The sequence below is a fragment of the Hetaerina americana genome, unplaced genomic scaffold (genome assembly GCF_022747635.1).
Source record: "Hetaerina americana unplaced genomic scaffold, ioHetAmer1.1.p SCAF_1, whole genome shotgun sequence".
NCBI lineage: Eukaryota > Metazoa > Arthropoda > Insecta > Odonata > Calopterygidae > Hetaerina > Hetaerina americana.
In genome coordinates, this window is record NW_027286069.1 from 8,721,146 (window position 1) to 8,747,752 (window position 26,607).

At 42.9% G+C, this 26,607-nt stretch overlaps 1 protein-coding gene across 1 annotated transcript; it reads right to left on the reverse strand.

Moving 5' to 3' along the window:
- Positions 1 to 1,892: 1,892 nt before the first annotated feature.
- Positions 1,893 to 23,768, reverse strand: Tbh (Tyramine beta hydroxylase). The gene is made up of 10 exons (XM_071594249.1): positions 23,610 to 23,768; positions 20,854 to 21,120; positions 19,369 to 19,515; positions 17,321 to 17,614; positions 12,927 to 13,124; positions 9,289 to 9,373; positions 8,210 to 8,376; positions 6,433 to 6,615; positions 4,077 to 4,264; positions 1,893 to 2,172 (listed from the first exon to the last, which is right to left on the reverse strand). The coding sequence occupies exons 1-10, from the start codon at positions 23,766 to 23,768 to the stop codon at positions 1,893 to 1,895; spliced, it is 1,968 nt and encodes a 655-aa protein (XP_071450350.1).
- Positions 23,769 to 26,607: the final 2,839 nt, after the last annotated feature.

Genomic DNA, 26,607 nt, shown 5'->3' on the forward strand with positions numbered 1-26,607 from the left:
TGCTCAGGCATGCAAGGGGCCAAGACTATAGAGTTCTGCTAACAGCAATCGATTTATCTCTTCATGTTTGTGTATTATGCAGACCCTCAGAATCATCTACATTCATTAATATTGAAAGAAAATTACTCTTTTATTCGAGTATGATTGGAGTCACTTGGGAGGGCAGGAAAGGGTTCCCAGATTCCATAAAAAAGCGGATGTTATTGCTGGTTGAAGGATTTAAAAAGATATTAATCATTTTATTAAAAGAAAATAGATTTGGTGGTTAGGTAGCTGGGATAGCTAGATCCCCAATTAGTTTGAAGCGATGGGAATGATATTAGGATCCATCTCACTACAACTACAACAGGAAGAAATGAATTTTAATGACTATAAATATGTACAAATGAAGTGAGCAGATCATGCAATTAATTGAATGAGTAAAATGATGTATATTCAGATAAAAAGAATGTTCTCCAGCAATATGATTGTATGAATCACAGCTTATGATAAGAGGGATGCAAGATATATCTCTCACTTCGCTGTCTCATTCGCATATCATATTCCGATTGTCAGGAATGACATTTGAGGAACAAATGGCCATTATATACCATATATGGCTGGAATGTTTTTTGAAATGGAATGGACATTTGTTAAATAACCTGACTTATCATAGAGGAAATCCAGCTCACAATTGGGCCGGAGAAATTATTTGCCAAAAGTCCACATCCACGGTAACGAATTGTATCATTCATCAATATGTAATGTTGTCATGAAGCAGTTCAAAACAAATCAGAAGCGTGATTCTATGGAACAAAGTGGGGCAAGGGAGTGCTTTAGGGGAGTGGGGTAAAGGTAAAAGGACCAGAATTAGGGCTGAGAGCAAGATTTTGAGGCCATTTACATCTGCAGCAACTCCATTACACTAGGTCTTGCAATCCTCGATCAGTTACAGCCACCACATTTATAATCCCCTTATTGTATGATTTTTTTCATATTCCAGGGTTCCAAGATGTATACTCTTATTCAAGTTCAAGATGGTATAACTCCCACTTCCAATTCCAACTCGGCTAAAGCAACTATATACACAGCAGCATAGAAGATACAAATTGAACTGATAAATTGATGGGTAATTACCAGTATTTACATTAAATTGAATGATAATAAGACATGGAGATGAAAACAATGAAATATGGTATTAATATCATAGTTGATATCTATGCAGATGCAGAAAATAGATAAATGAAACAAAGCATGTAAGAGTAAACACATTAGCATGAAATGGAAACAGTGAAAAATGAATTAGAAAAAATTGTAAACTATGAACATTCACACGATTTCAACAGATACAGCTTTGACCCTTATTTGGCGAATACTGGATCAATTTGATGCAATCACCTGGAATGCCTGTGTTATACAAAGAGTCTCAAATGGGTGGCTTTGGCAGAAATCATAGGACCCATTTTCATATTTCAGGATAACCTAAATTTGTAAAACAAATATATTACATACTGATTCACAGGTCTCCGTATATTTCTCGTACATTGCCTTCTAATGACAATAATTGTGATACAACTCTTATTTCTGGTCTACGTGTAGGAAGATGTGTTTAAGACAGTTGTATAATAGATTATGTTTGTAAAGTCCTGGTAAATAGACTTGGAGCGTTGATAAATGAGGGTGGGATAATAATTGAAGCGCTCTTGTTTCCAGTTCGAGTTGGCGAATTGGAATTCTCCAACCAATCGACCCGGGCGGAGAGAGGGGAGAGGACACCACCGCGGGTCAACCACTGGTCGCAGCCGTCGCGTCGGGGGGACGAGCGGATGACGGTGCTTCGGGAATAGACCTCCAGTGATGGCTGCTGGTGCAAGGAGGGGTAGGTAGCGGGGACCGTCTTCCTGGAGGGGCACTTAGCGCTCCTCGCCGTCCTCCGCATCCTCCTCCTCTCTCCGCTTTCCGTCGCAGGGCCGGATGGGCGCCGGTAGGGGCGTGTCCACCTTGATGCCCGGCACCCCCTCCCATTCCCCCTGGAACCTCCGGCCGTCGCTCCGGTTGCACTGCATGGACAGCGTCGTGTCCTCGTACAGCTTCTCCAGCAGTGTCGCCTCCAGAGGACGCTCCAGCCAGCGGACGGAGCCGTAGTTCTGGGACACGCCCTTGCCATCCTCGTCCGTCGGCTCGTCGTTCCACCTGCACGAAATCGGGAGGCCGTTCAGGGGTGGCGGGGGAACCAGGGCCGGGCGAAACGAATTCTTGGAGCTTGGAACCTTCGAAGTACGCGCAAGTGCCCCCCCCCCCTTCTCACTCTCCCAGCATCCTCACTATGAATGCACTAGACTGACAGCTGTTTGCCCTCTCCCGAGACCCGTCCTGGTACGCTCCAAGCGGGTGGTTCAAGGGGAGGGCCATTGTCTCGGGATTTTAGTTAGAAAACGCCAATGATCTACCAAGAACAAATGTCAAGTTTGGAATAGCCGTACGTTCGATAATTATTTCGGTAGGTATTATGCCTAATATTGGAAGGAACTAGGTTCCATGAGCGAATATTCTCAAGATGTTCTACTTACTCTCATGTCAATGCACTTACCATGCTTTCCACAGTAAAAAATTGTTTTTGCTTTGGTTTTCCGAAGAAATTTAACATGCCTTCTTTCTGTTTTAATGCATAAACGAGTATATAAATGCGTATAGTGCCCATACATTTAGAAAAGACTATTAAAATAATTGTGAAAAAATATTTCAAGAAGAAGAAAGGTTTTATAGATATTACGTAATAGAGTTATTAGAAATAAAGTTATTAAAAAGAGAGGAATTCAAATCATTGTATCAAGGAAAAATTTTATATATGGAATTTTATATTTAAAAAAATATATTTAATGGTTTTCTAATAAAAATTTTCTTCAATGTTAAGTATATAGTTATTCAAATTCTGCCGACAGCTTTGCAAAGGCAGTCGCCTTAAAATCGGCTGTAAATTTCCTGATGGGACTCGTTAGCTAAATGAAGCCCGTGTATTTTCCTCAATTACTGCTTCCAGGATTTCTTTTTTTCTGGGATACCACACGCCTTTTTTAAGAGGAATGTTCAATAAAGTGACCGTAACATTTTTATTCGAATGGTTTTCTTCCTGCTGGCATTTAATCTGATATCTGACCTGGAGTGCATTGTTATCTTCCCCAGACTGCTCAACATTTACCCACGCACTGTAAGTGGCTCCCGTATCTTAAACAGGAAAGGTCTCATCTCATTTTCTCGAACCAGTTTAATAAACGAAATAGTAATTTACTTTTCTGAAATAGTAATTTACGAAATAGAAATTTACCTCACTCTGAAAAGATACATTATTAACATTTGAGACATACACAGGCTCAGCGTTGATTATTATTATTAGTGGTAACATTGTTGTTGCTGATTACTATTAGTGGCAACAGTGGCATTAGCACATACGGATCGTCAATTGCATGGCAAAAGAAAACATTCTATGGACAAATTTTAACTGGATCAATTGACTTTCCTTCTTCTCAACTAGATTTAAACGAATGGAAAATATCATAAATATGTGACTTATGTAGAAATTGGGTTCAAACTTGTTCTTCAATTTGTTCAACGCCCTTCAATAGTAATAGTTACGTTTTTCCATCGGTAATACTGGAACTAGGAGGAACGAATTTCATTCGCGTACTGACAGGAACTTTTCTCTCTACCTCTCTTCTTCTCTTTGGGGTAAAGGTTTACAAAAAATGATTTCCAAGGAGGAGGAAACAGTGGAATATGCACATTAAAAGAATTTCCTAACTGAAAGAGGGTGCACGAGTCACTGTCAACTTTCTGAATTCGCCAGTGGCTTCCTCAAAAGTACGATAGAACTTGAACTGTATTGAAAACCTTTTGACCATTTTATCGGCCCTGTGTGTGTGCGTATTATGTGACTTCACGTGATTTCGCTTGCAAGACTTAAGCTTTCCCACATCGAGTCCAATCCCTCGAAGTTCTTTCCCCATGCATCCCTTTAAAGCAATACCCTGGCGCTCCTTGCCATCGACTGGCTTTCGGAATCGGTAGGGTCGGGGGGTGACCTCAGGGGCTGTACTCACTCCCTGAGGAAGCGGAAGTATCCCTTGAGGCTCGCCTCGCTGATGGCGCTCTTGCACACCTCCAGCGAGATCTTGGGGTAGTAGTGGACGTAGTTGACGCACATCTCGTCGCTGATGGAGAAGCCTCCCAGTGTCACGTTGTGGCGATCCGTGGTCGTGTACCAGCACGTGGTCAGCAGCGCGTCACCCTAGGGGAGGGAAGGGGGAGAGAGATACGAGTAGATGGTCGGCATTCTCACCTCCATACGTATGAAAGTCAGCTCAGCTCACACCCCCAACAAATACCTCCACGTAGTGAACCTCCGCAAGACCGTGTGTCAGTATAGATCAAGTAACCAATTGTGGGTGAAAGGAGAGAAAGAATAATCTCATGAGGAAGATTCGTGTCAAATTTTTGGTTTCCCTATTTTAGCCCGTCCCATACTATATGATGTTCCAGCGCTAAGGATTTCTGTAGAATCCTCTGTCAAAATTTGCACGGGAAAAATTGACCTTAGATAGAGGCTTCCCGAGCCGTAAGGCGACACTTGATTTATATTAACTTGGATGTGACCGTGAAATCCGCGAACGGGAAAGGGGAATTCGTGCTAATCCGTGGATTCAATTCTTTATATCTTTCTCAATTTTTCTTGTTGTCCGACGCACTGATGTAAGTTTTAGCGAAATATTTTAAATACCTTAAATGTCTTTTGGTTCGTTGGAGACTCGCGGCTGATCTTGCTCCATGCATTTCAAATTTGTCAACTGTTCATTCGTCCTCATTAAAATTTTGCTTAATATGATTGTTTGCATTACAAAGCCACATAATTACTACATCTAATCACGAATTGACTATGCTTGCTCAAAGGGAAGGAATTCCCTCATAAGCCGTCGCTTTGAGTAAGAATTTACCCCGAAAAGTATTTTATATAGAGTTTGTAAGGTCATAATTCCATTTCATGCGCAATATGAGCGAGTCATTATATTTTCTCTCGTCAGTCAGCCGTTCCCCCACCCACTCACTCTCTCTCTCTCTCTCCCGCTCCGTCCCACATTTCAGGGACCTCTGTCTCACGCACTGCCAGCAGATGAAACCTTTTTCCACAATTTAAGGTTAGTTCAAGGTTAGTTCGACGATTGAGGTGGGTGACCACCGCAGCTCAAGGTTTCGTTTTCCTGTACATCGTTTGGTATGCGTGCCTACCGCAGTTTTTCAAAATCAAACCATCCAACCAAACCTGGGATGCTAAGCTTACAAGCTAAAATATCTATTTTTGACCCATAATATTGAAGTAAAAAAGACATTAAAAAAGATAAATGAGTTTGGCTGGCAACCGAAGACGGTTATGCACGCTAGAATAACCTGCTTTACAGAGATCAAGCTTTTTTGCTTTAATGAGAGAGTATCGATTACCTTACGCTTGAAAATTTTGAAAGAGTTAGCTGAAGGGTTTCAGAAAAAAAAACAAAAAAATATCAGCAGCACTCAATATTCAAATTGAAGAAGTTCAATTTTCCCAACTTGTTCCAATTTCATCCTTCCAAAATACTGCGGCGGGTCAAAGGGGAAAATCTCCGTCGGCAGATAATGAGCATTAGGGTTATCCCGCATTCTGAAAATGATGTGACTCTGGTGTTAATGAAAAGGACGGAAGAACATGATTGTGGCGGCATTTTTACTCATATTTTGTTATTTATTCTTCACTTAAGAATCGAGAGGAAACGAATAAAGGTCACAGTTTTGATTCGATTTTTCTGACCGATAATTCGCATATCGTCATGTTTCGCCGTGAAATACGTATTGATAGAGCCAACACACGTCCCAGGTACGCTTCATACAGATCACGATGAGGCGTGAGCCCGGGCGTCCAATATTAAAATATGGATTCCTTCCTTAACATTTGAGTGAATACGCATCCGTGTTATTCCTATTCCTCGAGGAGCAGTCAGCGCAAATGTTTTAGGAGAGGATTCCATTCCATTAGAGAAAGATGGGGTGAATATATACTCGTATAATCCGATACAGGCGCCCTAGGGGCTGATTCACAAAGTTACAAGGATTTTATACGCAATCACAAAAATAATTTGAAATTTTTTCACCTATGCATCAGATGAAATCTAGGCCAGTTATAATTGCCGTAATAAGATCACCACCATCAAAATACTTTACATGGGGAGACATGGAGAAGTCACAAGCGGCTATGGGAATCAGGTAAATCGGAGTATTTTTTATTTCTAGTGACCAAGCGTCCGTTGCCGTCTCGACACTTGCGCCCAATCGTCCCTGAGGAGCAGACCGGTGCTTGCGGCGGAAGTGCAAACCGAGGGCGTTGCACTTCATGCTGCAACGCCGGCCGACATCCGCCGCGCCACTCACCGGCAACACGCGCACCCTCCTCTTGAGCATCCGGATCTCCTGGAAGTGTGTGCTGTAGTGGTCGTCGCGGTTCATCTCGGGCAGCTCCCGGCCGTCCCTCACGTGCCGCGTGACCACGCGCACGCCCGTCAGGTGCGTGTGCAGCTGCGAAGCGAATACCACGATGCCCTCCGGCGGCACGGCCTGCGAGGAGAAGGCGGGGATGGGGGAGGGGGAATGGTGAGTGCGTTGAGGGCCCCGCTGTCGCCCGGTGGCGACCCCTGAGTGGGGGTCGCCGCGGGGTCCGTGGAACAAGGATATGCCCTCGGCGACGGTCACGGCATCGCGACACCACTAACGCACCATACAGTCGGTGCGCTATCCAAGGGAATCGCTTTTGTCCTTGAAGTGGAAAGCATAGCACATCGGATTGACCGAAACAATGGTTATTGAGGAATGTTCGGGAAATTAAATCATTAAGTTAACAATATATCATCAAGTTAAATGCGCGCACGATGCATGATACGAATAAAGTATGTATGTTGTTCCTTGTTGAATAGTTCTCTTACAATGAAAATCCATCTTTATCCTAACTTTCAGCTCAAAAACCACCATTTTTCAACAAAGTCTGTCGAAAAAGGTCCTTTCCACCCATATCCACGCTCCCTCTGACAGTAAAACCCTCGCGGAATACTTCACTTTTCGATTTTGCAAATCCGTCTTCGTCCGCCTCCATGCGAATTTTATGTGCCCACTTGCCTCGCGTATATGGATCACAACGTCATTAAAAATGCCTGATGTCAGTAAATTGCAACTAATAGCCTAATCGCTGATCGCTGATTGTCCCTTAACAGTGCATCGGCTGGTCAGCACACCTCCCTGCTCCGGAAACTTTATAGTAAGAATACCGTTTCCTCACTTTTATATTTTCTGTTGTCACTGTCATCTTCTGGTGTCATAATTAATCATTCCAGACTGGTAGCACGAGGGACAGCGATATTTGAATGAATGCGCTCCATACACACCTCCTTCGTCATTCATCTACAGAATACATCTATTTAATACCCGGCAAAGCGCCGCAAGGGCGTGTAGCGGGGGCATTCATGTCTACGTGAGGGCTCTACTCCTGACATCAATAAATAATGGCTTTAATGCTACGACTTCTCGTAATTACTGACGAAATTCTCTCATTCGATCATTCTGCATAAAATTTTGTCTGCTGTGCTAATTTCTTTCGACTCGGATGTTACGCTGAACGATTGTCGTGCCCATCTTTGTAGTGATGTCGTGATTTGCCGGATATATGAACTGTTACTGTAGACAAAATTTTATTACACTCAGACACTTATTTAGTTGAATTCATCTGATGTATTGGCTACTTCTGTCCTGAAGTACGGCGTGTGCATAAAAAATCAAATCCTCAACAACGGACTATTCCGGTGAGTTATGAGCACTGGAACCTATCCACCTGGAATTTATTGTAATTTAACCTAAACCTGTTGCAGCCAATGGTCATATTTACTTCATTTTCAAAGGACTAGGTACTAGAACGATTAATTTTTTCTGTCTAGATATCTTACTTTTCTCCTAAATATTTTGTTTTCGTTTTCTGCTTTTTGGATGAATACTGGAGAGTCAGGAGCAACATATTTATCGAAATTTGTTCCTAAGAAGGCAGAAGAGAAAATGTTACAACGGAAGCCAAAAAGCGGCACCCTGCATGTGTTTGCTTGGAGCCGTATATTCCAAGAACGCCGTACGTGGTGCTTGCGTGGGTGGAGGGTTGAAGTTTACGCACCACGGCCGTGCATTCAGAGATGCAGTGTCCGCTGAGCGGGAACTCGACCTGGTGCGGCGGGATGGCCATCTTGTCCGTGTACTCGAGGCCCAGCTCCAGGACGCCGCCATCGAAGCGACGCAGCTTCGGGGAGACGTAGAGGCGGACGCCGGAGCTGTCCACCCAATCTGCGCGGCGCCGCAAAAGGGAGCGAAGATACAAAAGTATTTCAGTTGGAGCTAAAAACCAGCTCTAAAATGTCTATCGTATTAATAACATACCCAATAGCAATAGAGAAACACACACACATGAAAAGAGTTACTCTTATAACATTTACGGGGGCTGCAGCCACCTTAAAGTGAGGGAGAGATGGGGGTGGTGTCCCTACCCGAGGAGCCATTGAATGACCCGAACGCGGTGTCTGCGGGCAGGGACTGCCAATTTTTTAAGAATGCGAAAACATTTTTTTTGCAAAAAGTTACGAGGATTTGTCATATCAATAAAATCACTCAGGAGCAGGTATTTGATTTTCCATTTAACTGCATTTTTATTTCGTTGAAACTCCAGAATGAGTAAAATAGATGTTTCTACTGTGGGACCCACGAATGATAGGAAGAAGTTTGCATGCTTTTTTGAATTTGTATTTTAAAACAGAAATTTTCCTTACTCCATTAAAAGAGTCCAATGGAGAAATACGCAGAAGAATTATTTATTTCTCTCTCGAGAATCCTTGGTGCGCGAAATATTCCATGCCACTAACAAACATTCTCTATGCCACACAATTCATAACTTTTTAGTCGGATCTGACAGCATGTACCTCATTTTTAAAGCTTCTCTAGGCACCTTTTTATGAATCAAAATTATTATAAATAATATATATAAACCACTGCATGGAAAAAATACGATATGGTGGAAAATGAAAATATTTGGCGCCACAAATTAGTCGTGGAAACCTGACTGTACTATCGCAAGCAACGAGTGTTTCTTACATGCTTCCCGTAAACGATGTTGAAAAAAGGAACATTATCTTCAATATTAAAGCTAGCGCCGATATGTGCAACGGGTAAGTAGTAAAGACAATGGTATATTTCTAGGCTCACCGTCTCTTAGCTCCGGATTATTGTAGTGGACTTCCAGCATCACGTATGGGTTGAATCCTTCGCCGCCGATCGGGAGTCCGGTCTCCTGCAAATGGAGAGAGGCAGGAAGGGGGAGAGAGTTAAATGAGAGGGAGGAGGGAAAGTCAATGTACCACGGGAAACACGGGAATGAGGTAGGTTGCGTCACATATTTATTGAGTGGGTAGTAGAAAACAGACCCTGCCTTACCAAATTTAGCTCTCTATTCCCCAGAAAAAATACGTGCATCAAAATACTGGGTACAGTAAGATCGGAACGCACGGGATATATCAATGTTAGCAGTTCTTTTTTGGAAAATGTGTAGTGTGTAGCAAAATTACCAAGAGTTACAAATTTCAATATTATTATCATTTTCAAACCCTTAATCGGAACTCTAAAATATATGGATTAATATTATTAATAGTCTACTGGGTTGGAGTAGGTTTTTGATGGACCCGGGCTAAACCCACTAGTGCTCTCTAAAAGCCTAGTTAATATGAAATAAATGATGCTCTAACCCCAAACTTGATACCGCAATAACTCTTTACCAGCTCCTCATACTTTATTCCTCCATCAAAATCATCCAAAATGTCTTTTATTTTCCATCATCCAACTTTTTCCCCAGCATTCTACCTTAAATTAGTCTCACCATCGTAGCTCTATGAATAATTGGAACGCACAAGGTCCTCTTCCATCGATGCAACAATTTCGGAGAGTAAAAATCATTCGCCTTGACTGGAATTCGATCCCAGATACCTCAATCCGGTCGAGTGATTTACCAGTTAAGTTATCGAGGCGTCCTCTTAAACTTTGAAATTATGGGTCTTTGATTTGATTTTTACACTCTGAAATTATCGCATTGAAATTCACATTAGCGGATGACTCCGTTAAAAGTTGCTGCTGCGGCATCTCCCGCAGTTTCTTTGGAAACTCCTCTACTATGTTAAGTGAGTCCATGAGGGTGGAAATACATGTACGAATAAATAGTGATCCAAAGTCAATAATAAAATATCCAATGTAAGGCGCATCAATAACACGACCTAGAAGCAGTTTACGTAGAACTGACGCCATCGTATGACTCAGAATTCATGCCCCTCCAAATGACATGTGTTTGAAACGGTACGATGGGCGAGATATCGGCCATCGTGGGTAGTCGGCGGCAATCATCCGGCGCAACTTCAAAATGTTGGTTCAGTTTTTACATTCTTCCGCGGAATACTAGGAGTTCACGGAAAAATATGAAAAATACTACCACTCAGTGCGTTCATCTTTGGCAGTAAAATTACAGACAAAGTCGTGATTTAGAAATATTTTCAAAATAACTCTTTTCACAGCTCTCTTGTCACTCTTCTGATTGAATAAATCACAAATTAAATAAACATTTTAAATATTAGATGAATACTTCCTCGTATCGAAATTTTGGAAACGAAGAAACGAGAAACAAAGAAGTTTAGACAATAGTAGAAAAAGAGCACATGGAACATTAAAAGTAAATGAGAGACCCAGTGGATTGGGCACACTTGGAAAGGTTATGGACCATGCATAGCAATGCAAATGTGGCGATACAGAAGAATGATGAAAATAAAGAGGATGGAGAGAATAATAACTGAAGAAGTACAACGAAAAGTAGTTGAAGAGAGAGAAACCTATGCAGGACACAAGAAGGAAACGGGAACTGATTCGACACATTCTCAGGTACTTCAGCTCACCAAAGACCACAATTGAAAGCGACACACGTAGAAGGGAAGAATCAGAGAGGAGGGCCAAGGGTGGACTAGGGGAGGCTTATCTCTCCATTTCATCCACTTGGATGGCTGAATGATGGGGCTGGCAGGTGACAGGATAGTTTGGACAGCTGCTACAAAACCAATCCTCGAACTGATAACCAGTGATTATGAATAGACCCCAGCTGCAAATTTCAATGCCGTTGTTGAATTCAGTGGTTCCGAATTATTTCAGCTTGTTTAGTCTCAATATTTTGTACAAGAGGGCAGCTCAGTCTTTGAATTTTGAAGATTGAACTGCCGAGTTAGCAGCAATAGTTTTTTTTTGACCGTCACGTGGGTCGAGTCCTTCCGAGGCGCGAGACTATCGCTAAGTGGGCACCATGACTATCAATTGCCCCGGAGAGATCGGTGGGTAATTTGCAATGTGATCCAGCAGCCTCGGGTCTGCACCACGCTTTTCTCTCGCTTAAATTTTTCATGATTGTAGTGTGATATATTATTGGTTGGCGCAGCATCATTATAGATAATTTGGTATTTAATTATTTTCATTAAAAACTTGGAGAGGCCTAGAGGTCATGGGAAAGTCTTCAAAAGATTCGCGGTACTTTATCGACGAGACTTAACCCATGGGTAATGAAGACTTGAAATACACCAATAGTATTTAGATGTGATTGCGTTAATTGATTTTTACCTCTACCATTCTTTGAAGCATTAGTAAACTTTCTCCATAACACACGGGTAGGCTGAAAACTAATGCACACATGCTTGTAGACCACAAGCAAAATGACCTTCAGAAGCACCCCTGGAGGCATGTGGAAGTAACATTCCCCCTCAGCATGTATGCGAAGGTTTGAAGTCGTTACATTTATCCAATGTAGTTTGCGAAGCGGAAGTATGGAGACATGTTCTAATGCTATGTCAACGCAAGTTAAACAGCGCTCAAAACTCCGTGTTCAAATTAGCTATAACTGATGATTTGAGAAAGGTGCAATAATGAAAGGAAACCCCAATGATTTGGTTAACGAGAGATCTTCTACTCTCAGGAGCTCTCAGGATATTTTTCATTGAAGAGATCTTTCCCATCAAGGTTGCTGTTGAGTGCCTGATAATGATTCCGGGGGCCGCGATCCCCCGGTGGAGTATGGGCGATCCCTCGACGCCTCCTCGGAGAAGAAGCCGTAGCTTGGGTGGGGGGTTCGGGTGGGTGGGGGGACAGAGGGCGCTCCAGAGACGCAATTTGTTGAATGGCGCGGAAACAAATCGCGGCTCAACGACCCCCGCACCCACTCCACAATGGCCGGGCGTCTCTCCGCTTCCATTACCATTGTCCGAAGGATGGGATTAGAGGGAGCCCCAGGAGGAGTTTAATGACGATCTCGTGGCTCACGTCCAATGAGTGGGAAAGAGAAAGGGAGACAGGGACGGAGAAATAAGGGTAGAAGGGAAGGAGGGAGAGAGAGGGGGGGAATGCTTTTTGCTCTCATGATTGCGAATTGTGTGTGGGAATAAAGATTCCTAGTATTGGTTGGAGAGGTAATTCCTCATAAGTTGTGACTTCGCCTTAGTATTTCTCATCCCCTCCTACTTCGCTCCTCCCAACTCCCAGAAGTCGATGGCTTGATGAGACAACAGGCGGGACACCGCACATTCGAGTGTTATCCCGGCCAGCCTGTTTTATGTACCTAATCCGCCATGACTTTTGCCTTAAGAACATCGTCTTGGCTGATCAGTCTGGATTACGACTAAGACTATTTTATATAGTATTTTTCTGGGAGCAAATTGAGGAGGATTCTTCGATAAGTTATTTTAAGAAGTAGTCTTATTGACGAAAACAATGCCATGTAAAGGTCCCATTGAACTCCTCGTTCCCGATCACCGCTGAGGGTCACTCACCTCTGGGTAGACGAAGGGTCCCGCCCCCATGGCCCACGCCGCGAGAACCCTTTTGCAGGGCATGGTGAGCTCGGGTCGCTGCGGGTCGCTGCAAGAGCCGCGGTACGAGGGTACCTCGACGTTCTGCGGCAGCTCGCAGTGGAACACCTCCATGTGGTGCACGAGGGGCTCGTTGCCTGCCTGGATCACCGGCTCGTACTGCAAAACGGAAAAGGACAACTGATTCACTCGGGGGAAGAGTGCACCCGAGAAAAGGAAGGGTACCACACTCGACAAAGTACCCATTGGCTTTTAGCTCGCTTATCGAGGAGTTTCATATATTTCATGCGCATTCTGTCCCTTTAATTTATTCTCACTCTGCAATTTTTAGCCATTTATATGAGTGAACTTAATTACGTTTGAGCGCCTCGTTTCATGACTTTGAAAATAATATTGGCGCGTCGACACTATTGCTTCACGTTACGCGAATTTCTTCGGTGGCACAGTTTGCGGTCACGGATCTAGCGACATCCAGATCCTACGAGTTATAGCATCATTAGAAGACTCGTTATGTTGTGTTTCATAGTGGCAAGTTTGATTTAGTGCTTAACGGTTACTTTGGGGTAAGGCTATGGAGATATCGTAACAAGAAAGTAATCTGCCTATTAAAGGATAGTGTTGAATAGTACCTAACAATTATTTTGTTTTGCTATCGTATGGAATTTATCTTGTTTGCCTTACACTATTAATTTATTTTTCTCTTCGCATAATTGTGCCTTTCATTATGCCGTCAAAAAACCGAATCAGCTCTTTCTTGCTCTTCCCCGTTTACCTAATGTTCTCCCTTCTATACCTTGTCACCATCCCAATATTCTCATCATTTCCTACACCCAATTTTTCTGCATTTTTCCAATTTCAACTGATGACTGCTTCTGTCCTCTTACCATATTTGAGGCTTCCTCTTCTCCCAACTAATTTTTGCTATTATCTTCCATACTCACATATCAAAAGATTCCAATCCATGCTCATGCTATTGCTTCCAAAAGAAGTTTTCAATTCGAATTTCGGACGGAACTTTTCAACATATTAGTCTAGACTAATATTATCCTCACGTCTTGTTTAGCGCTTACCTTACATATAAATGCATTCTTTTTGCAAATGATTCTTCGCAAAATGTATTTTCCTTCGAACAACCCTAATATTGCGATCATTTTCCTCAAATCCGTAAAGTAGTGCTTTCGAGGAAAATAGGCATAGTATATTGTCCTTCAAAAATTGGCAAAAACTTCCGATACGTTGACAATTTGGAAACTTTTTTTTAACCGAGTACTTCAGATGTGCACGCACATAACATTCATTTGTTACGAAAATGCTTCTTACTAGAGCCGGAAGTTCGAACAATTTTATCGCGCCTGTATGATGGAAACTCGCATTGCACCCGAAAATCCCAATTAAACTTATTAATCCCTCCCATTAATTCGGTTTCCTTTTTCATTTATGGAATTAAAGCTAATAATCCATTAGTAAATTATTCACTTTACTTGGGTGTCGTTGCTTCCAGTTATACGATACATCTATGGCAACGATATCAACAAATATTGAATTCCAAATAAACAAAATGTCGTCTTTCAGGAACTATATTTTCTATTCACATTGTGTGGGTGCAATGAATGGAGATACCAATTGACACATGAACAGAAATCGGTGCGCTCAGTCATTGATCACATCCAGTGTCCCGCTTAAAGGGTCCCATACCGATTATCATCATCTTCTATATGAGTGCAAACACGAGGCGAGCTACGTACAATACCGCAGAATTACATAAACTTTAAACTTTTTTCGCGAAAGCCAAAATTAGTATCGTTCGAATTAATCTCGATTAGAATCATTTTGAAAGTCTTGCAAAAAATCTGTAGCATTAGTGCCTGAAACCAACCTAAAACTTAAAAGTTACAAAACATTAATTTATCAGAATTCGCTCAATGTGGCCACCACCTTCCTTCGCATTAGTGTTTCAGCTCCCTTAGAATTTCACCGGGGAGGCTCTCAACTGGGGCGGCGCTTGGTCACAAAATAATGCCACAGCAAAAGGGGTCACAGCAGCCGGAAGGGACACACATGAGGGTGATTGGATTATCTCCGCGGACGCGCCAAGCCCAGGACGTCCCGTCGGGAGGAATTCTCTCCGTTGTTTGAAGGCATTCTAAGTGCGGGAGGGGAGGAAATATTGTGGAACGGGAACGTGGAAACAGATTCACGGAACAAAGGCAGACAACGGTGCGAGATTTTGTTGGAAGTTGCTTTACGCTTATCATTTCATAAAATTCTCTTTCATGAATGAGCCACGATCATGTTATTCTACTGTATTTTTCCTTGTCATGCGATTTCATATCCTCTGGTGCCATACCACTCTTGAAATGTTGTCTGATGTGCAATAACAAGTGCAGAGAAGAGTTGTAAGAGGGAGGGGGGGAAGACGCCCCCGACCCCACCCTCATCTCGGGTGGCACTCAAGGGGGTGTCCCTCCATTCCACGATATGGCCTTCGCCTCACTTGGTCGCACATATTTAATCTCAACCAAGAGCCATGCCACACTCAAATTTCAGTATGCCATGTTAATATCGTTTAGTTTAAAGTGTTTACTTCTCAGAGTACAGACAACAAAATAATCATTTACGTATTAATAAATCATTGAATCATCCGACTACATTCTATCACATAAGTTTACCTTCTGTTTATTATCAAATTGTCTATAGTAAAAATTTCTTCCATTATTGTCAGCATCATTAAAATTCCATCTTCACAGCTAGAGAAACGATGTTATCAGCAACTATGATCGCAGGAATCGTTAAACCTCCACTTGTTTATTTCACCAATGACTCGTTTTTCAACCAAATAGAAAATGACGAGTGACATTATTGCCCCACCCCTTTCCTGATATGTATCTCTCCTCCTTCGCAGGTTAAACTTTAGTCATAAAATTGATTTAGCTAAAAACTGGAACATTTTTGGACACACCGCGAAGATGCTCACTGGAAAAAAATTCTTCATTTTCAAAGGAGCTTTTAGACAACATTATTTGCGAGAGGGGTTCACTATTATGACCGAGGGATATCGTATGACGTACGTCAAAAAAAATTTTGCTCGGAAAAGTTGGTGAATCAAAAAAGTCTCTAAGTTGTCGGAAACGCGGCTAAGATTGTCAGCAGATAGGCTTGTGACATGCAATTGGGTAGAGATATTGAAAAGCAAAAGATGGATGAAGGGAGAAAATGAGGAATGGAATGAGCAGTAAGGAAGAAGACGAAAATTGAACATTAAGAGGCGGGAAAGAGGGTCGTCGAATTCAAGGATGGCATTAAGGAGGAAGCAAACAGTAATCTCCTGGGTCATGAAACCGAATTTTAATCCAAATTTAAGATTCTTTCCCTTTGTCTTAAAACCTGAAATGACGAAGGTCATGCTGGAGAGATGCGAGCGCGTTTCCAACTTATCGTTAAATCCACGATTGATGTACCAATTACACCTAACATTAATAATAAATTTCAGATCTAGGGCCAAATGATCAAATCGATAGATAAATATATGATGAGATTAGTAACCAAAATGTTCAGAAAACCTGAACCACACATGGCGGAAACATAGACGGGGAGAAACTGGAATTATACAGGAACAGAAGAATGAAGGTTTAAAAAACATTGAAAGGAGGGGATGATGGGAGGAGATAAAACTCACTTAATGAGTATATTTGCCTATTTTCACTACAAATCTAATTCGTCACCCCCGGTTTTGACGCAGAGCCGACATCATCAGGAAAAAAATTTTACAGCATGGCCAGGAAAAATGCATACCTTTTCCAAGAGGGGTGGTGCGTTACAGAGGAAGAAGTGTGAAGCGAGAATGGGGGAATGGGGTGCAAGAGACATGCATTGGTGAAGAAGAGTGGCCGGGGGGGGCGGGCGTGGAATGTGTTGATCGTCTCGGTCTTTTACCTTTGTGCCTAATAATGTGGCTAGTGCGAAACTCAGTGAACATTCTTCAGTGATCGTGATTTCCCACAAAGTTGAGCCCGAGACAATTTAATTCATTTTACATGAATAAAAATCGGAGCTTGCGAGAACACGGCGAGGAGGACGATTGAGGGAATCGGGGTGAGTGAGTGAGGAGGGAGAATTACGGAAGAGGCAAACGGATATCGGCGCATGAGACAGGCACTGTAAGAATTATAAGTGAATTACTATGAGGACGTGGGGAGGAGATCGGAGTGGAGAAGTCTTCTTCACTCCGATCAGTCTCTCCACCACTTACGGTCAGGATTGGTGCCCACTAATTATGCCCTAAACACTCCTCCCTTGGTGCATTGGAGTGTGGTTGGGAGTGTGGCGGGGGCACTTGGATTGCCTTCGTCACCCACCTGCACCACGTGGTGCTTGTCCCTCAGCTGGTCGGGCAGCCGGTGCACGTGGCACCAGTAGGTGGTCTCGCCCGAGGGGACCTTCACCTTGTCGGCCCGCACCTCGAGGCTCCACGTGTGGGCCTCCGAGGGCGTCGCGGGCACATCCTCCGCCCTCAGCGGCCGCGGCCCCAGCGTCTTGAGCAGCTGAACTCTCACCATGCCGTTCGCCTCCGCCTGTCCGACCACGTCCACCCCCGGGACCCGAAACAGGGGGCCCACGCCCGTCGACCATACCACATGCGTCGTCCCGTCCTGCAAAACAAAAGAAGGACGCCGCCTGAGGAGGCTGTCACGGGCATGACCTCCTCGATGGGCATTGACGGGGTCATGTCACCGACCTCCGGACACTGTGGTGCCATCCTTCCGAAATCAGACAATGGAAGAATTGATTGGCTTTCAATGAGCCGATAATTAATGTTAATCTACTCCAAAATGGTGAAATAAAATTTCATTTGCAATAATTGAAGTGCATATCGTGATGTATTTTCTTTTTCTGTGAATACATCTAATCGTAAAATACAATTCACGTTTCAATAATCAATCACAGTAATCAGTAATTTATGTTAATTATCTTCCAAAAAACAATATCTGTTAAAAAGGTGCCTTTGCATCTGCATTTACTAAATAATCATGAATTAAATTAATTCATCTAGATTTTTATGTAAAATAAATAATATTTGGAAGTCGTTCAACCGCTGGCTGGTGCTTGGAATTGTGATTTCCGTAACGCCTTATTTTCAGCGATCGAGCAAACGTCCACTCTCGTATTTCTTCGCGTCTTGTCAATAATCAGTCCAGAATTCTCTTGAAGTCTCAGTCTCACGAATTCCATATTCATCACTATGATAATGAAGAAAAGGGGAGTGAAAGAAGGCGTGGGTTAAATTTCAATGCAAGATTCGGAAAACACTTGCCTAAGGGTTTCTTCAGCTTAAGTAAACACTTGAGGTAGTCAATGGCGCTGCGCCCTTTAACACTGCCAGACTTGTGAATGAAACTCAGATCCTCAAGAGGCAAGGCCATAGATCATTGACTGCACTCTGGCCCAATTAGTTTCATTGTGAACAAAGCCCAATAGAAATCGATTACCTCAAGTGTTTACTGATGGAATCTAATAACCTATAACTCCGGTACTGTAAGAATAAGTATTGCTGTTATATGGTAATTGCCAAAAAAATTGGTATCGCGCTCTCCAAGGAGTGAAGATACAGGTTTGAGGAGGCAGAAGTAAGAACTTTTCCCTCAGAGAAAACCCAGGCATTTCATCTTTTTGGAAAGTTTGTACAAACTATTCAAATGAAGCATCATCTACGGAAAAAACCCTTGTGTGAGTGTACGTATATATAAAAACTAGCAAGTCTAGTCTCGTAGAAAAGAAAAAAACGCCAAGCACTGCACGTTAACGTTTGGCCCCCGCGAAACATGAAGGGGGGGGGGGTCCCTCTATGGCCGCAAAACGCGGATCGTGCGGCGCCCAACGTGTTACATTGCATGCTCCCCGCACTCCTCGGACGGGCATTCGCTTACAAAAACGCCCGAAGCATCTCTTTGCCATTTTACTCAGTGCCATAATGGCGAGATCTTTGATCATTTTTCAAGCAAAACTGATTTAAATTTGGATGAAAATAAAAAATAGTTTCAGAATAAAAATGTCAATAAGTTTCCTACTAATTTACTGATTAATAAAAACAGCCAACATCAATTCGATCGATGCTTCCATCAGTTTTCTTTTTAGTTCCAAGTTTCCAAGCGCTTTTCCAACACATCGTCATGACCGATTGATGATAAATTCATGCAAATCGGAAGGACATCAAACGGAACCCCATACATATGCGTTCCTAGAGCCGAAGTCTTACACGCCAAGCCAATGGAAATGCTTCCCTACCAGAATGGATTCGCGCGCGCGGTCACGCTTACGACATCACGGGGCCGCCGCCTCGCCGCTGACCAGCAAGCGAAGGTGTCTGCACCCGCCATGTTCGCGGGGGGAGTGTACATGACCTCACCTCGATGACATAGTCCCTGGGGTCACACGAGTCAAACTTCCGCTTGAAGGCGAACTTGATTGAGTCGCCTTGTCTCTTGAACATGAAGTCCTCGCAGTCCTGAGACTCGTCCAATCGCAGTCGGCCGTCCAGGTCAGCCCACGTGTCCTGCGGAAATGTTATGAAAACAATAGGTTATGGGTCAGTGACAGGGACTCTGATCACCCGGAATCGTCCGGCATTTATATCAATAGGTTTCATCATATCTTTGCTGTGACTCTTTTAATTTTGGTGACATGAATGCCAGAAGAGTGCACAGAACGGTAATGTGAAAACGAAACTCGGAATCATGTGCAGTAGCATAAAGTCGTGCTCCAAGGGGATGTACCTAAAGAATGAATTTTATGATACCAACCACCGTGTCTATGTTTTTACACGTTCGATTCATTCGAATAATATCTGAATGTAGATGAGAGGTTGAGATATTCCTGTTACACGTAAAGGCATCGAGAATCACAAGGCTATACAATGCAACAATTTAAGAGTGTAAAAATCATTCGCCTTGACCGGGATCCCTAGATGCCCGGTCGAGTGCTTTGGCCAGTTCAGCTACCGAGGCGTCCTCTTACACTCCGAAAGTTTGGAGAATCCCGATCATGGCGAATGATATTTACAATCTGACATTGCTGCATTGAAATGCACACTTAGCGGATGATTCCGCTAAAAGTTACTGTCTCCCGCAGTTTCTTGGAATTGGACGCAGGGCTACAGTTAATCTACTTTCTAATCTAGTTAGCTAATATGCAGGTGAAAGAAGGAACTATGAAGTCTCAATCTCGCCCCAATAAAGTCGTTTAATAAAAAAATAGTTGTACGAGAGTTCCAGACCCGCGAAAAGACAAGCTTTGCATACTTCCGCATTCACTGTGTTCAATTTCTTTATTTTACTGTGACCTTTTCTCTAATTTTCTCTTATCTCCAATTCCAGTCATAAATGACATTTTAATTTGACCGTGTGGACAGCGTGAAACGGCTGAGACAAAACGGCATCAAATAGTATGCAAAACGTGGACTCTCGCCCACCATATCGCCGTCCCGTGCCCACGTCCACCATTCTCGTTACGCGATGGATTACGTTATGCATTCATCATTTTTGTTTTCCAATCGAAATTCAATTTTTAAAATTAATCCATTGACCGTTTTGATGGACCAGCGTGACGATGATTATACGATAAGATGCTGAGCCTACGACACTTGTTCTTCGGCGATGCCTTTGGATTCCAGTGATTTTGTGAGGTACACCAATATGGCGCACCGCAAGTCGTCGCCAAGGATATTAACATGGCAAATATTTTAAGCCAAATTTGATTTGACTTGATTGAGTTGTGAACATTCATGAGTTGTATTGCACAAAATAATGTTACAAACTTTCCTTCATTTACACACAAAATTTTATTTGCAGAAATTACTTGGTTTCCACAAACTTAAGAGGGAAGAATGACTCACCGATAGGGCCACTCGGCCCTTCCAATCGACCCAGAGGATGCAGTAATCGGCAGGGGCGGGCTCACCACGATCCGAAAAACCAACGGTGAACCAGGACGTGGGTTTTAGTGCCGGCACGTGCACCTCGATGTATAACTTGCCTTCAGAGCCGTATTCAACGCGCCAGTACATGGTGGAGGTAGCAGGGGCTCCACTGTCCGTGCCGCCGCCGTGCATGCCGCCGCCGTGAACACCGCCGTCCACGCCCAGGGACGGCCCCAGAGGCACCTAAGCGGGAGAAGGGAGGCAACAATCCATTTGGGTGAGTCGGGAGTCTTGACCAGGGTGTAGGTTACTTTGCTGGGGAATTTGATGTTGGTAGTAGCAGCTTTCTTAAGTTGATGTACAATAAATTTTCAAGGCATATTAATCATGCATGGGGCCAGGGTTCAGGGCTTTGGTGTAACTCGATTGAATTCTCAAACTAAATAACCGAAACTAGAATATTTGCTTAAAAAATCAACTCATCTAACCTTGTTGACGAAGGTCGAACGAAGGGGCAGGATGGAAAAGACACGCTTCACAGACTTACACTTCGCTATAATTGATGTGGTTGGACGATCTTTTTGCAGAGCAATCGAAGTACCCAAAAAGGAAGACATGGACTTGTAACTACATTTGAACAATGAGATATTTGAAAAGCTTGTATTTTACATTTAAAAGTATGCACGAATGTATTGAAAATTCAAGAATGCAAGAATAGCAATGTAATTGATAACGATAGTAGATTGCTGCTGTCAATAAAGAAAGGTGAATGAGCGTATAAGAGAGTTCGCAAGAGAAATCAAAGCGAAGTCCGTTGAGATGAAAACTAATTATGACTGCGGCTGACACAAGGCTTGCGGCTTGTATTGGCCGTTAGCGGTAGGGAATAATGGAAATTGGAGGTTCTCTGGCATTGTCTCATTTCTGACTAATGCCAGAAACTTCAGCACAATCATAGCTCTGTGCTTTGTTTCAAATGCGTACAGCATATACATTCGCCGACTCTGGTTCCTTTCCATGACAACCCTCACACTTCCATTAATAGGAGTCCATCTGAAATTGTCTTATGCGTCTCTGGAGGGAACATCCATACGATATGTATCCTACGCCGGCCATCATACCTCTGGACTCTGGGCGAGGCTTACCTTTGACATATTAAGGTAATAGAGGATAGTGTATAAATGCGATCAGCATTAAGTACTGAATCAAATCACTATTTGAATCGCTTGCTCAAATAAGCTAATTATTAGTAAATTAGTACGGTTGTCGTTTAATTATCAATATACTAGTTTTATATGACGGCGTAGATGAAAGAAAATATAAAATTACCCAACTGGTGGCCATACGGGTATTTGAATCAAGGTTTTTAAGCAATTTGGTAAAAAATAGAATACAGTTGTCTTGAACTTTATGGCCATGGCTTGAACTCTTGCTGGTGGTCCGTATTTTCCATTCCAAAGATTAAAAAGGTTTTCTCATGAGACCAATGCACATTCTACACCCGTAAATGCATGTTTGAAACTCTTCTTCCCTTCTTCGTAGCTTTCATTGTATGTTTGCGATTATTAACGATTTAAGTGTGGTAATTGGTAGAACATAATATAACAACAATTACGTAAGATCGTAATGCAATGGGGGCTATGGTGGCTATAGAATTTAATTATAAATTGCGCGCGCCAATTTAGGACGTCTAGAATTTGGAGGAGGGTTTTTGAGGCTTAAATTGACGTTAAAGAGAGCCGGAGACAGGGTTGGGGGAGGGAAATCCAGGGTTGTTCCCCGCCCTTTCCGAGGGAAGGACTAAGGTGGATTAATGTCCCATCGAACTGACGACGCCCATTGAAGCCCGACGCTCTTCGCGACGCCCAAAATGTAGAGCGGCAACAATTGAAACTCGCGGGAATTACACCTTAACCGTCTACCATTAACGAACCAGGAAGATCAAGTCAAACACTATCGGCATAATAACGTAATACCTGAGAGCGAAAATACAATCCATCGCATTACTGAAGCGATTACGAATTCGTCGGTAAATACTTGGAAAAAATGTTAATCTTTAGTGAAAGAGGGAAGGGAGTCCCAGAGTTTCAGTACTCATTTTATTTTACGAGAACTCCAAGTTATAACAACAGATATAATATATTGGGCAAAAGGAATTTATGGAAAGTAAAATCAGTAATAAAACTCCACAACCAGTCAATCCTCTTCCTTAAATTTCAATCTGAAATATTACGAGTGTTCGTCAAGTTAAACATGTGGGAGGATGGGTAGGCAGGGGAGAGCAACAGAGAGAGGTAGTCCTGGCGTAATTTTATGAAGATAGATGATGAGAACTAAATAGCGAGATCCGACGGTGTCGTAACAATTGAAAAGAAAAAATTCTAAAAAGTTTTAATCGATGAGCTTTCGTACTAATCTTCAATTATGTCAAGATGTCTAATTTCTCCCCCGAAGGAAATGGACATGGATAAATTTCATGAATAGTACTGTGCAGATCTTGTTTAAATAGATAAGTGGAAGACGATGTTAGACGTATATCATGATAGGGCTAGTTATCTACATTGCACATTTCTACACAATTATAATTAAAATGACAGCAAGCTCGAGAAATCGTGTTAAAGGGGAAAAGTCGTAGGAAATGATCCTTCGCCGTAATTTCCTCCGGGGGGGCCTCACTCTTTCCGACTCAGGCTCCCAAGGGGGGCGCGAAGTGGGGTGCCGGCCCCTCTCACCTGGTAGACGGGGGAGCGGGCGAAGAAGGAGAGCGCGTGGCGGCCCTGGGCGAAGAGCAGCAGGAGGAGCAGGAGAAGTGGCGAAGGAGAGAGGGCCGGCGGGAAGGCGGCGGAGCGGCGGCAGAACCCGCGCTGGGGCGAATGGACGTGTCGCTCCATGGACGACGAAGACTGCTTCTGCTGCTCCTCTCAGGTGATCCAAGCGGCTGCGGGCGTGCTGTGCTCCAGTGCTCCCTCGTCGTCCTTCCGGGTCAAGAGTGGCTAGGACTGCGGGTGAGGGCAGCCAGCACCACCCTCCGGTGCACGTGGGCATGCGCGGCCGGCGGGCGGATCAAGCGAAGGGGCGGGAGTGGGAGGGAAGGGGGAGAGGAGGCCATGGGGGCTAATACGCCTCCAATGGGGAGGAAGGAGACTGCGTGGGTGGGGGTGGTAATTGCGCGCGTGTCCCGGTAGGGATGGTAGCGGCGGAAGGGAGGGTGGGGAGGGAAAGATTGATGGACGGATGGATGAGAGATAGTCTTCAATTGTCACGGGTCCAAGGGAACAGACGGGGTAGACATCGAAAATATTCCATTTCAATCGCATCACGCGAATCGATACATTCTTTTCTCCAAAATCGACTGCAGGTGAACCAATATGGATCATATTATTTGATTGTCATAGATTTTAAGGCGAAATGAAGACAATACAGCGTGATAATTATGTATTTTCGTGTCAAAAATGCCATCTATTCAACCCCATTTGGGAGTGGAGTCTTTTAGAGGGTATGAGGGGAGGATGAGCAATGTGCAGCGTCGAAAGGGGAGTGGATCGAATCGGAATGTGAGCGTGTCTAGCCGAAACCAGATCTCATTTATCGAGATGAAATAATCGAGAACAACGTCAAGTTTAATGATCTTATTAATTTTTAAAACACACCATGCTTTCATAACATAATTTTGGACATTACTCCGGAAAGATTAACAAACATTTCAAGGAAAACTCTGACGAATATTTCTTTTCTGAAGTTATTGACGGGTGGTATTTGGCGAAGGAGCATTTAGTGAAAGAAAAAATATCAGAAAAAAAGTTTTTCGTGAATTAGTCCCGCCAAACGGCGAACAAATACTCTTTTATATAGAAACAGATGTAAGGAAAAGGGATAGGAACACACATAAAGGACGACCACAGGAGAGGTGGGGAAGGCGGAATCCAGCAGATCACGAATGTGAAAATATTTCCTAGACCGGGATTTGAACTCCGGATATTTCCACTTGCCGGGTGGAGGCTCTTAACCACTTGAGCTATCCAGGAAACGTAATTTGCACTGAGATCTGCGATGCTTAATGCAAACAAGTGCCCCGATTCTTTGGCCAAGAGATGACGTTAGGGAGCTGTTTCACCCACCAAAGGAGAAATAGAAAACACACAAGAAGGGAGGATAGTAGTATAGCAATCATACAACATCATAAAGGATAAGAACAGTGCGTTTCGTGGCACGCATGGCCAGAAGAAGAGACGAGCCACATTGGCCTAATACACATTCAAACACGAAATCCCGCCAAACGGCGAACAAATACTCCTTTATATAGAAACAGACATAAGGAAAGGGGATAGGAGCACACGAATAACATATATAATAACATATATATGATATATAATATAAATATATATATATATATATATATATATATATATATATAAATAATATATATATATAAAAATATTACAGTGCTTCTTTTTCTTCTGAGGAAGACAGAACTAAATTCCATCTAAATTATTAAGAAATAACGTGTGAGTATTCTTTTTATGTGTTCTTATATAGTTTGTTGCTGTCCAAATTTTTTATTCAACACTTCCGTGCTACTTCGAGCGAAGGGAGTGGGGTGACACACACACACACTCTCTCTCTCTCTCTCTCTCTCTCACACACACACACACACACACACACACACACACACACACATATATATATATATATATATATATATATATATATATATATATATATATATATATATATATATATATATATATATATATATATATATATATATATATATATGTGTGTGTGTTTGTGTGTGTGTGAGTGATCGATGATGTTTAAGCACTCACAAGAGAAATATAACATTTGGACGAGACAATGGAACACAAAAAGAAAATAGATAACACATAAAAGGACACTCACATTTTAGAAAGTTTGAACTTTCGGCCTTCTCTTAGGCCTTCTTCAGGTCAGAAAGATATCTTGTGCATACATCTTTAAAGATATAATGGCAATTGGATCCAAACCATTTACATTTCAAATAAAAGAAATCACGGAATAAATTAATTCCTCTATGAAATGCTACATTTTAACTTAAATGTAAATGAGGAGTGGTGTCTCCGAAGTTATTAGATGCTCTTCGCGGCAGGCTCTCGTTGATAGGGTGAAATAAGGGTAATGTTGTTGAGGAGGAAGTGAGGGGAAAATTGAGGAGAGAGTAGAGGGGAAGACAGCGAAAGACGAAGGGAAAGGGGAACTGCAATAAGTGAGGGAGAGAGAGAGAAAGCGGTTGGTCGGAATTTGATTTGGAAGTAGAACTTCTCGGGATAAATAAACGCAATGGGCCACCGCATTTCACCCCCGCGCCCCCCCTTCTCGTCACCCCTTAGACGATTACATGATTACCCCGAGGTACGGGGAGGAGAAGGGTTGCGGGGAGAGAAGAGGCTGAGGACATGGAAGCTGCGCGCCTCCGGGCGTCGTAGACTTAGGGTCAGGGTACCGGCAGGCGACGAGTGAGAGGGATGGCCTTGTCTTGAGAATGGGATGAGGATAAGGCTCTACCCTGCGGCTTATAGAAAAAAACGAATAACTCGAGCAAATAAAGACGAATACAAGAAAGAGGAGCTATAAAGATTTGAGATATTGAGAGATGTAGAAAGGAGCACGATATTATTTGCATCGAAAGAGAAATGAATGAATGTTAGTAATATAAATTTCAGATTCAGGTGTGATGTGGTGGAACTGTTCCAT

Coding starts and splice junctions, on each gene's coding strand:
- Tbh (XM_071594249.1), bottom strand. CDS start 23,768: ATGGAGCGACACGTCCATTCGCCCCAGCGCGGGTTCTGCCGCCGCTCC. Junction 8,377..9,288: donor TAATCCGGAGCTAAGAGACG/GTGAGCCTAGAA, acceptor GGCGCCGCGCAG/ATTGGGTGGACAGCTCCGGC. Junction 4,265..6,432: donor GGAGGGTGCGCGTGTTGCCG/GTGAGTGGCGCG, acceptor TCCCTCCCCTAG/GGTGACGCGCTGCTGACCAC.